Source organism: Cucurbita moschata, unplaced genomic scaffold, assembly GCF_002738365.1.
Source record: "Cucurbita moschata cultivar Rifu unplaced genomic scaffold, Cmos_1.0 Cmo_Scf00016, whole genome shotgun sequence".
Lineage (NCBI taxonomy): Eukaryota > Viridiplantae > Streptophyta > Magnoliopsida > Cucurbitales > Cucurbitaceae > Cucurbita > Cucurbita moschata.
In genome coordinates, this window is record NW_019268532.1 from 1,815,319 (window position 1) to 1,827,404 (window position 12,086).

A 12,086-nucleotide genomic window follows, 5' to 3' on the forward strand; every position below is an offset into this window, starting at 1 on the left:
TTTTAAAAGGCGGAATATATTCTCAACTTTTAAAATATTTCGACTAAAGCCCGACTGGATTTTATTCGAAGCCTCCTCACTTTCGACGTCACAAGGCAAAGCCGTTGGCTATCAGGGTTTCGGCGGCGCCTTCGCTTTATTGCTCACTGGCCTTCCTCGGTGCGCTTAGGCCTCTCTCCACCGCGATTTAGTGCTTTTCTTTGGCTGGAGACGCGTAAATAGCTCGAATGAGGTGAGTTTCTTGTGTATTTGCTTGTCTTTTCCATTCTCAATGATCATTTAGAGAAACCCCTTTTGGTCAGTGATCGCTCGGAGTAGGGTTTATTGGTCACTTTTTGGTTCTTCCCTTAACTTGTAGGGTAAACAATTAGAATCATTAGCTTTTTCGTGTATGATTTTAAGGGTATTTTACTTTGGTTTTGGAATCTTTAATAGTTGTATTTTTCTTCTTCATCAAGCAAAGTTGAGAGCTCGTTGGTTGGGGGTTTTTAGCCTCAAATCCTTTGATCAAGTTATGGGAAGTTGTTTACGCAGAGAAAGTATGTATTCTAGGTGTTGTCTACTCAGCCGCTTAGAGGGTTGTTCTAGCAAACCCTGTTGCTCGTTTTTACAGTTTTCTGGGAAATATCTGCGGGCTCTTATAGTTTTGGTGGTGGATAATCTCAAGCTTCTTTTTCATGTAAGGATCTTAATTTATGGCTTGGATTAGATATGAATCAGTTTATCTTCGAAGTCTTTGTATTCTGATTTCCTTCTCCCCAGATATGTATAAGTTGCTTGGGGATTTAGCTTCTTCTTCTTCTTTAATTACACTTTTTGGAGGATTGGGTGAGCAGCTTGAGAACCAGGGAGATTAGTAATGGCTAACAAAATTAAGGAGAATGAGTACAATTCCATTGATATCTACGACCGAGATGTAGCTAGGATTACGTAGCTGATAGCTTAAATTTGTGAGATCTCATGGTGGTTGGAGAGGGGAACGAAGCATTCTTTATAAGGGTGTGGAAATCTCTCCCTAGTAGACGCGTTTTAAGACCGTAAGGTTGGCGGTGATATGTAATGGGCCAAAGTGGACAATATTTGCTAGCGGTGGGCTTGGGGTGTTACAAATGGTATTAGAGTCGGACACTGGGCGGTGTGCTAGCGAGGATGCTGGGCCCTCAAGGGGGTGGATTGTGAGATCCTACATCGGTTGGAGAGGGGAACAAAGCATTCCTTATAAGGGTGTGGAAATCTCTCTCTCCCTAGTAGACACGTTTTAAATCCGTGAGGTTGATGGTGATATGTACGGGACAAAGTGGACAATATTTGCTAGCGGTGGGATTGGGCTGTTACAAATGGTATTAGAGTCAAGCACCGGGCGGTGTGCCAACGAGGACGCTGGGCCCTTAAGGGAGTGGATTGTGAGGTTCCACATCGGTTGGAGAGGGGAACGAAGCATTCCTTATAAGGTTGTGAAAACTTCTCCCTAGCAGACGTGTTTTAAAACTGTGAGACTGATGGTGATACGTAACGGGCCAAAGTGGACAATATCTGTTAGCGGTGGGCTTGGGCAGCTTAGGCTTGGGCTGTTACAAATGGTATCAGAGCAGACACTGGAAGGTATGCTAACAAGGACGATGGGCCCCAAGGGGGGTGGATTGTGAGATCCCACATCGGTTGGAGAGGGGGACAAAACATTCTTTATAGGGTGTGAAAACCTCTCCCTAGCAGACGCGTTTTAAAACCATGAGGCTGACAGCGATGCGTAACCGGACAAAGCAAACAATATCTACTAGCGGTGGGCTTGGTCTTGGGCCGTTACAAAATTGTTTGATAATGATATTGTTTTCTATTTTCTTATAATATGTCATAGTATTGATGCAAACTAAAGTATTTACTTTGAAGCTGCATTTTCAGTGGTTTTAGAATTCCTTTCAAGGATTTTATCCAGTTAACTAGAAGCATAGCTATAGAAACCCTTGTATAGAATGGAATTGATCACTTTATGAACTAAACATGGCTTGTACAGAGAAGAAGCTGTCGTGGACGCTGCACTGGACCTGCATTAGGTGATGCAATGGACGGGCCGTCTACTGGTCTGAGAGTCGAAGACCAAGAAGCTAAGAAACAATGCTTACCCGAAAATTTCGCAAGCTCTAGCACGTGTGAAATGGACAACAGTACAGTTTGGTCTCAAAGGAGCATGGCATCAGCTCAGTCGCATGATTCCCATAACAATGTTGGGAGCAGTACAGAGTTTGTAAATTCTGGTAAGTGTGCTTGCCTTGGATCTGCACGGTCTATTCCTTGAACTTTGGCTGTAATCTGTTTGTGGGTAAGGCTCTATTTTTGCTTGTTCTCTCGGTTTTCGTTGAGGATTGTTGGGAGGGAGTCCTACATTGGCTAATTAAGGAGTTGATCGTGGATTTATAAGTAAGGAATACATCTCCATTGGTATGAGGCCTTTTGGGGAAACTAAAAGCAAAGCCACGAGAGCTTATGCTCAAAGTGGACAATATCATACCATTGTGGAGATTCGTGATTCCTAACATGGTATTAGAATCATGCCCTTAACTTAGTCATGTCAATAGAATCCTCAAATGTCAAACAGAGAAGTGAGCCTCGAAGATGTAATCAAAAGTGACTCAAGTTTCGAACAAGGGGTGTACTTTGTTCGAGCGCTCCAGAGAAGTCGAGCCTTGATTGAAGGGGGAGGTTGTTTGAGGGCTCCATAGGCCTCAGAGGAGGCTCTATGGTGTGAGGCCCTATGGTGTACTTTGTTCGAGAGGAGAATTGTTGGGAGAGGTGTCCCACGTCGGCTAATTAAGGGGTATATCATGAGTTTATAAGTAAGGAATACATCTCCATTGGTATGAGGCCTTTCAGGAAACCAAAGGGAAAGCCACGAGAGCTTATGCTCAAAGTGGACAATATCATACCATTGTGGAGATCCGTGGTTCCTAACATGGTATCAGAATCATGCCCTTAATGTAATCATGTCAATAGAATCTTTAAATGTCAAACAAAGAAGTTTTGAGCCTCGAAGGTGTAGTCAAAAGTGACTCAATTGTCGAACAAAGTGTGTACTTTGTTCGAGTGCTCTAGAAAAGGGGTTGAGCCCACGGCCACTATGATTCCAAATGTTGTGCCTCAACAACTCTGTTGTTTCGGGTTCGGGGTAGATATGAAGGCTTGAATGCTTTTGGGGCTTATTTTTATCTGATACAATCTTGGTTACTAAAAGTAAAACAAAATTCATCATCTGTTCCAATCCTAGTTTTCTGAGCTTAAGCTAACCCGAATAAGCATTAATGATTTCAGGACTACTTCTTTGGAACGAAACCCGGAAGCAATGGGTCGGAAATAAAACGTCCGAGAGCCAAAAGCGAGTTCGAGAACCCAAAATAAGGTAAATGATAAACGTCTAACATAACACGATGCACGAACACAGAACTTGCTGTCAACAAAAATTAAGTATGCGCTGAATTCTTAATCTTCTGCAGTTGGAATGCTACTTACGACAGCTTACTTACGACGAACAAACCATTCCCGGAGGCCATACCTCTAGCTGTAAGTTATCAGCCGCCTTCACTTGTTACCAACTGTAGTTCGTTGTCGAACCCGAATATGACTGTTCTTTTGTATATGAAATGCCAGGAGATGATAGAGTTTCTTGTTGATGTCTGGGAGCAGGAGGGCCTGTATGACTGAGCCTGCTATTCAAGGGAGTCTCCTATTGCTTAAACTCATGCAGCTCGATTTTTTTCGCTGCCGACCCATATCGTCGATCATGAACAATCGCTCACTGCTTATACTATACGAATGTTAGTGTTTATGTTGAATTTGAGCTACTCGTTATGGGATCGTTTTGAAGGTATAGTTTTTTATGTCGAACTTCTGCTACAACTTTTAAAGGAACAAAAACTTTATAGTTTAAACGTCTTGACTAAACCGTTAGAGGTTCAAATTTTGACTCGTGATACCTGGTCGCATGACAAAAATACACAAACATAACCTCAAAACTGAAACATCGGACCATCCGAATACATTAAAAAACCAGGCAAAAATGTTGGTCAGGAAAATTAGAGAATCAAAGGTGAGATATTGATAAAAGTAGAGAGGTCCAGATGGCAAAAGCGGATTGGATGGAAGAGTTTCCTTATTCAACGGTGAAATATGAGATAAGGAGCATTGAATGAGTGGGAGATGTGGGTGTGAAGAGACAGTGGAATGAAATGATTGGGGTTTGACAGCAAATGTGTGTTGGGGTTTTGGTGTGACAAGGAAAGTGGGTGTGGGCTCATGACATTGATGGGAGCATCCCTCATTTACCACCTTAAACCCCGACTCGACTCAACCCGACCCAACTCACCACTTCACCAGACTCCATTCAATTCAACGCTCTTAATCATTCTATTATAACAAGTACATCACAAACTGCAGTACCAATCCTATCGATGAAGTACATAATTTGACATCATAGAGCGTGTTGACACACAGTCGAAATCACATTTTTTCGACAATGAGACAGCAATTGTGTGACACTTGTTCCAACCTATTGAGTAAATCAACCGTGTAAAAATTACAATTCACGGATAATTCGGACGTATGAGTGAGTCTTGAGCCACGTTTTGAGAGAATGTTCTAGAAAACGTGGGCACATAACTCGTTTATGAAAATCAATTCCATAGAAAACATGTGGGTAATGACGATTACAATACTTGATCAAGGGAGGTTTGGTGACTACTTGGTCCCCCATGTAGTAATACATTTTAAGATGGTTCAGGTCTGACAAGAATAGACATGATTTCGTCAAACGGTCGTATAAAATAAAATGAAATAAGAGAGTAGTAAACATAAGAGCAACTAAAAGAGGTTTGACATGTCATGGATATACAACCTTTGACAACACGTCTTGGACAAGTATAACTGTGACACACAACATCGTACTGGTATGAATATCTATCTTGTAGGTCAGCCCAGCTCATTGACTAAATCACTTTGACCGACGTTTAGTCAAACATGAAGATGTGTTGGTCTTTATTAATGTAAAACCACTTCTAATTCTAGTGTTATATTGAGGAGGGAGTCTTGAGAGGTTTGCTTTCTAGTGGGAGAAAAGAATCTCGAGCCAACTCGACCTAACCTAGTTGAAGCACCTCTAGCAAATGGAGCGACTGGGAAACAAATCTTATGCACAAACATCTCGGGATAGAGGTCGATCTCCTTTGGGGGGAGGCGGGTTCTCGTTCGTCTCCTTCCCCTCCAACATTTGAACTAAGACACCATCATGACATGTTGACTTAATCATTCGATGTTAATTGAGCTGGAAGCTTGGTGAAACTCACACCTGTGAACTATCGTAACGCCAAGAAGTTTCCTGTCGGGTACGAGCGAGTCATTTTTCTACATTCTTTATATAAAATTTAAAAAAAAAAAAAGCATGCTTATTATATAGTTTAATTTGGTTAATTAAATTTCGTATAAAGTTAGCCATCATGGATGCTTACGTGGCAGCAAGTTGCAAATTAATTAATTAATTAATTAATTAGGGCTAATCAATGTCTATTTATTCCTTTCGAAACGGTCAAATGAAAGAGATGGGTATGCATGCACAATCCCTATTTCGGGGTGATTTAAATGCTCTAATTAATAAAATTTAATATTTTAGACTTTATTTTAAATTATAATTTGCACAACTAATCACGCTTTAACTTAGTGACTTTAGTTAATTAAATTATTTTTACTTCGTTCTCCGTTTTAACCAATGAATATTATAATTTACTTTATATAGTTTTAAGAGGTCGGCTATCGTCTTTGAAGTACATTATTAGTCTATTAGAGCTCTACCCCAAACCTATGACTACACCTTCGAGACTCGTAACATTTTTGTTTGATACTTGGGTCACTATGACTGTGAGATCCCACATCAGTTGGGGAGGATAATGAATCACAAAGGTGTGGAAATTTTTCCCTAACAGACGTGTTTAAAAATCTTGAGGGAAAACCCGAAAGGGAAAGTTCAAAGAGAACGATATCTGCTAATGGTGAGCTTGGGCTATTACAAATGGTATCAGAGCTAGACACAGAACGGTGTGTCAGCGAGGAGGCTGTTCTGTGAAGGGGGGTAGACACGAGGACGCTAGGACCCAAAAGGGGTGGATTTGGTAGGGGTCCCAAATTGATTGGAGAAAAGAACAAGTGTTAGCGAGGACGCTGAGCCCTAAAATGGGATAGATTGTGAGATCTCACGTCGATTGGGGAGGAGAACGAAACACCCTCTATAAGGGTAGCAGACGCGTTTTAAAAACCTTGAGGAAAAACTCAAAAAAGAGAATATCTACTAGCGTTCGAGGATAAAAGGACAACCTTGATACCACTGATACGACACAACTGACTTCCACAGTGGTGTAATATTATCCACTTTCCTAAAAAACATTATATCAATGAAGATAGTGTCGTTTACTTATATACTCAATATCTTTTCTTTAATTAGTCAACGCAGAACTCCAACATTTACATATCGTCCATATACGCCAATCAGTTAAAATTTTTGAAACTCTCGTGTAAGTATCATTAACTTTGACGTTACATGTTTAATTTTGATTTGTTCTTTTGATTGTCACGTATGCTTCATCCGCTGTCAATCAGTACCTCACGATAACTATAATGTCTATTTATAAAATTATTAAATTTAGGAGACAAAATTATAATTTTTAAAATTATAGAGACTAAATTCTAATTTTATTTTTAATTATTTTGTAAATTAAAAAAAGATTCTCATTCTTATAATATTATAATATAATGTATTTATATTGAATAATAAAGTAATTGCAAGTGGACGGTGGTGTTGGATTGGGTGCTTTTGAGGGAAAGAGTGGAGAAAGTGGAATAATAATAATAATAATAATAATAATAACAATAAAAATAATAAAAATAAAAAATTAATTAATTAATTATTATTTTTTTAAATGTGAAATCCCAAATACGAAGAAGCCTTTCATTTCAGACCAATGAACACAGCAAGAGAATCCATTGGTTGGTCAGTCAATGGCTCTAAGAGAGGATTGGTACCTCCGTCAAATATTAACCGTTTGACCTAATATATTAAAACTTCGGTAATATCTTGGATCGGGTTTAAAATTTTATCGAGCAGTCTAAATCTATTATTAGTAGATATTGTCTGCTTTGACTCGTTGCGTATCTTTATCAGTCTCACAGTTTTAAAACGTGTATATTAGATAGAGATTTACACACCTTATAAAAAATGTTTCGTTTCCATCTCTAACTGATGTGTGATCTTACACTTGTATTATATTTTTACTATTTGAAAATTCTAATAATCTCGTGCATCGTAAATGTACTACAAAAATTACCCATTGGATTGGTGAAGTGATTAGTAAATATATATATATATATATACTAAAGATGAAGAGAAAATAAATAAATAAATAAAAACAATTTAATATTGTTTTGAATGGAAGTGTTTTTAGAACGTTTTTAATGGGAAAAAAACCTCTTGAATATTTAAAAACAGTAATTAAAAAACAAAGTAATGGAAGGTACGAAAATATTATAAAATAATATAATTAGTCAAAATTTCGTCTAAATAAAACGGCTCTTTTAAAGAGCACATTTTTGTTGTTTCCCATGTCACTAGTGGACGTGCAAATAAAACCCTATTTCTTTTGTAGTTTTTTGTTCGACATTTGAGAATTCTATTGACATGGTTAAGTTAAGTTAGATGAACACGACTCTCCACAATGGTATGATATTGTCCACTTTGAGTATAAGCTCTCGTGGCTTTACTTTGGGCTTCCCCAAAAGACCTCGTACCAATGAAGTTAGTATTCCTCAGTTATAAACCCATGAACATTCCCTAAATTAGCCGATGTGGGACTTTCATCATTCAACACGATGGAACATAATAAACATATTAAATATAAATTTAAAATTTTAGAAACTAAAAAAATTTAATGTTAGAAACCAAACAAGAGTTGGTTTGGGGGAACTTGCAGGGTTAGGGTAATCTTGTGTCCAAACAGGCTGTAATCCTATGAAGAATATGGAAGGAATAGGATAAGCGAGTATCCAAACAGGGTGAAAATAAAATGCAATCTTTTCAAGAAAAAAGAAAACATAAAAACCAGCGTATGGTTTAATTGATTTGATTAGGTGGAAGAATATAAGCAAGGAGGGCCCACCATTTTGTGATCAGATACAATGCATGTGGGTTTTGTTAGCGTGTGTTCGCGTGTATTGAAACCCTTTTCTCAATTCTCAATAGTCAATAAGACTCGTTTTGATTCATTCGGTACCTTTCATTTTCCTCTTACCTTCTTCATCATCTTCTTCTTCTTCTTCCTTTTTTCCCTATCTTGATAGGGTTTCCATGTCCTCTTGCCTTTCATCTGTCTCATGCATCAGCTCTTCCCACGTCAAAGCTTGGTGATCGCCGTCTTCACCTTTCTTCGCTCTCTTTTTTTTCCTCTCTTTGGAGGGTTTTTTGGTGGCGTGCTGCCGACAGTCGAGTTTTTCGGTTTCGTCAAGCCGTATCCATGGCTAAGATCTTTGGTTTTACTCGTAAGGTTTCTTTGACTCTGGATCGTTTATTTTTCTGTTTGATATCTTGATTTTGATTGGTTTTAGATGATAAGTTGTAGTTTCCCTATTTTTTTTTAGTGTTTTGTGCGAACTACGATCTTTAGCTGCTGTGATTTGTCAGATCGTTTATGTTTTTCCTTTTGATTTTGGTAGTTGATCGGATCTTAGGTTTGGAGGTGTTTGGTGATTTGGAGATTTAGGTCTTTAGGTTATGAATTTTGATGTTGCTCTGCGGTAACTTGTAGATTCTAGAGGTATACGGATTTAGATAAACTGTTTCAAGACTTAACAGAGTCGAATCTCATGAACTTTGATGTTTGTGGAAAAGACTCGTGTTTGTGAGCTCTATCCTAGAACGTTAGCTGTGTCTTTGATGATGTTCTGATTGTAGATTTAGGAATGGTATCCTCTGTATGTTGCTGTAATTTCTAATATCAGTAAAAGACCAAGTGGTTTTATGAAGTAGAAGGATGGTAATTTGTTCTGTGTTCTGGTAGATTTTTATTGTTTTCTTTTTGGTGTTATTTATGTAATAATACTCGAATGATCATTGAGTATGAAATTTGTGGTGTGATTTGTTAAGGTTGTATAGTCTCTAAAGTTGCGAACGTGTTTGGATGTATCAGCTAATTTCTTTTTCCTCTTGTTCTTGCAGTCACAGAGAGTGAGGATTTTTTCTCTGGGGCACCGATCTATCAGAACCCCAAGGATACTAGTCTCTTTTTGTCCCTTGGTCGTCGGGTGGATGTTTATTATCCTCTTCGCAAGAGGTCCCGAGCTACTGAATCATTTGTGGCTAGTGGAGAAATACTCAAAAAGAAGAAGACATCTATTGAAATCCTTCCAGACGAGTGTCTATTTGAGGTGTTCAGGCGCCTGCCTGATAGAGAAACGAGGAGCCTCTGTGCTTGCGTTTCTAAACGCTGGCTCATGCTTTTAAGCAGCATTAGTGGAAATGAGTTTTACAGCGCTTCTGAAAATTTGAGGCCAGAGAATGTTGTGGCTGTAAATGAGACAGATAACAAAGTTGAGAACGATGGACATCTATCACGAAACTTGGAAGGGGAGAAGGCATCAGATATAAGACTAGCTGCTATAGCAGTAGGAACTGCTAGTTGCGGTGGCTTGGGCAAGCTATCAATTCGTGGTGGCATTCATGGCTCAAAGGTTTCCAACATTGGCCTTAAGGCTGTTGCTCGTGGATGTCCTTCCCTTAAAGCTATTTCTTTGTGGAATTTGTCTTCTATAGGAGATGAAGGTCTGATTGAAATTGCCAAGGGATGTCAATTCCTTGAGAAGCTTGATTTATGTCAATGTCCTGGAATTTCAAACAAGGCTTTGCTAGAACTTGCAAAAAACTGCCCTAATCTGACTGATATAACAATCGAGTCTTGTGCAAACATTGGCAATGAAGGCCTTCAAGCTCTTGGGCAATATTGTTCCAATTTGAAGTCTATTTCGATTAGAGACTGCCCCCTTATCGGGGATCAAGGACTAGCAAGCTTGTTCTTTTCTACCGCTGATACCTTAAGCAAGGTGAAGCTTCAGGGTCTAAATGTCACCGATATGTCGCTTGCTGTCATCGGACATTATGGAAGGGCAGTTACGGACCTTATGCTCACTGGCCTTACAAATGTTACTGAGAAGGGATTTTGGGTCATGGGCAATGGTCATGGTTTGCAAAAGTTGAAATCATTTACACTTTCATCTTGCCATGGTGTGACTGACGTAGGGCTACAATCCATTGCCAAGGGATGCCCAAACTTGAAAAAATTCTGCTTGCGCAAGTGTTCGTTTTTATCGGACAAGGGCATGGTCTCTTTCACGCAGGCTGCCTTATCCATCGAGAACTTACAATTAGAAGAGTGCCACAGGATAACCCAATTGGGTTTATTTGGTACCATCTTAAACTGTGGAGCAAAGCTAAAGGCACTTTCTCTAGTAAACTGCTTAGGGATCAAGGATTTGAGCCTGAACTTGCCTTCTACCACCCCGTGCAAGTCGCTGCAGTCATTATCCATCTGCAACTGCCCTGGGTTTGGTAATGTAAGCTTAACTCTTTTGAGCAAGCTGTGCCCCCAGCTTCAGCACGTGAATTTATCTGGGCTCAGTGGTATTTCAGATTCTGGTCTATTGCCATTGCTTAAGAACTGTGAGGCAGGATTGGTGAATGTCAATTTGAGTGGCTGTGTGAATCTAACTGACAAAGTTATTTCATCCTTGACCAAGCTTCATGGTTGGACTCTTGAAGTGCTCAATGTTGATGGTTGTTCAAAGGTCACCGATTCGAGTTTGGTGGCAATTTCCGAGAACTGTCCACTGCTCAATGATCTCGACGTTTCCAAATGTGGCATCACTGATTTTGGGGTTGCAGCCCTTGCTCAAGCTAACCAGTTCAACCTGCAGATCCTTTCTGTGTTTGGGTGTTCTGCCTTAACTGACAAGAGCTTGTTTACTCTTATGAAATTGGGTGACTCCCTTTTAGGCTTGAATCTTCGGAACTGCAACTTAATCAGCACCAGGAGTATCGAGCTGCTTTTAGCTCAGCTCCTTCGGTGTGACATCCTTTACTGAGCAGGAGCTTGACAAATCTATTCCAGATTTAGCAAAAAAGTCGTAACAAATGGAGAAATCATCCATCCAAGAAGGTAGCTTAAAAATCGTAAAGGATTTATCAGTAGATTGTAGTTTTTGGGTCCATGGGTATGGGTCTTCGTCATCTAATCTCCTTGGTTCCATTTTCCAGGGAATATGGTCATTCTCTCTATTTTTTACAGATCTTCCATGAATGGGGTCTGTTTTTTTGTGTTTTGGCTCTCACATGAGATGTCTCCACTTTGATTGATGACCATCCTTCCCTGAGCTTTCCACTTTCTGGATCCAAGGTTATTAGCTTCTGTGTAATATGGGTAGTTCGTATCCTGGTTTTTTGTCCTGCTCGTGTCGTGCATACGACACGGTTAGGATTATCTCAGGTGTGCTAATTCCCCAGCCATGTTTCGGTTCCTCCTCATGTCTGTTTATGTAATGTTTGGGTTTGTGTTTTCCACAAAGGGGTAGGTTTATGATCTCGCCTAGTCGAATCATCTTCCTGGTTGCTTCTAGCAGTTCCAATATTTGGTGCCTTTCCCTCTCACAGGGTCTCGGTAGTGGCAGCGGGTTATACAAGTCTGCCACCACAATCTTCTTGTCCACAAGGGATTGTTTTTTAGTTCATACCGAGGCCTTAGTTTTTCAGGTACCAAGTGTTTTTTAAGCCCTTTTGCAACCAAGTATGTAATGACTGGTAGATTGGCCGTTATCCTTTGTGATGCAACCTGTAAGTTTCATATCCAGTATTATTAATAAATAAGAACTTTCATTGAGTATTATTTGCAAGTGATCCGAGCAATGGAATGATATATTTGGCATTGGTTTTCATTTCTGTAAATTGTTAGCTCCAAAATTTAAGATCAAAATGAGTATGAACATATGGCGCAGTCCAGGATTGTAAAAAGTTT

At 39.4% G+C, this 12,086-nt stretch overlaps 2 protein-coding genes across 4 annotated transcripts; both read left to right on the forward strand.

Moving 5' to 3' along the window:
* Window positions 1-35: 35 nt before the first annotated feature.
* On the forward strand, window positions 36-3,920 carry LOC111454240. 3 transcript variants are annotated; one of them, XM_023095641.1, is made up of 6 exons: window positions 36-232; window positions 459-679; window positions 2,012-2,252; window positions 3,304-3,391; window positions 3,486-3,552; window positions 3,640-3,920. In XM_023095641.1, the coding sequence occupies exons 2-6, from the start codon at window positions 515-517 to the stop codon at window positions 3,691-3,693; spliced, it is 615 nt and encodes a 204-aa protein (XP_022951409.1). In that variant the 5' UTR covers window positions 36-232; window positions 459-514; the 3' UTR covers window positions 3,694-3,920. The 3 variants fall into 3 exon arrangements, with proteins under 3 accessions (XP_022951409.1, XP_022951410.1, XP_022951411.1); XM_023095642.1 differs by having other exon boundaries at window positions 464-679; XM_023095643.1 differs by lacking the exon at window positions 459-679 and having other exon boundaries at window positions 41-232.
* A 4,365-nt stretch (window positions 3,921-8,285) lies between these two features.
* LOC111454234 (EIN3-binding F-box protein 1-like) lies at window positions 8,286-11,957 on the forward strand. Its single transcript, XM_023095630.1, has 2 exons — window positions 8,286-8,565; window positions 9,242-11,957. Exons 1-2 carry the CDS (start codon window positions 8,541-8,543, stop codon window positions 11,158-11,160), a joined length of 1,944 nt encoding a protein of 647 aa, XP_022951398.1. The 5' UTR covers window positions 8,286-8,540; the 3' UTR covers window positions 11,161-11,957.
* Window positions 11,958-12,086: the final 129 nt, after the last annotated feature.

Excerpts from the sequence above, each read along its gene's own strand:
- LOC111454240 (XM_023095641.1), top strand. The coding sequence starts at position 515 with ATGGGAAGTTGTTTACGCAGAGAAAGTATGTATTCTAGGTGTTGTCTA. Across the intron at positions 2,253-3,303 it reads TACAGAGTTTGTAAATTCTG|GACTACTTCTTTGGAACGAA; the intron begins GTAAGTGTGCTT and ends TAATGATTTCAG. Across the intron at positions 3,553-3,639 it reads CGGAGGCCATACCTCTAGCT|GAGATGATAGAGTTTCTTGT; the intron begins GTAAGTTATCAG and ends ATGAAATGCCAG.
- LOC111454234 (XM_023095630.1), top strand. The coding sequence starts at position 8,541 with ATGGCTAAGATCTTTGGTTTTACTC. Across the intron at positions 8,566-9,241 it reads TAAGATCTTTGGTTTTACTC|TCACAGAGAGTGAGGATTTT; the intron begins GTAAGGTTTCTT and ends TTGTTCTTGCAG.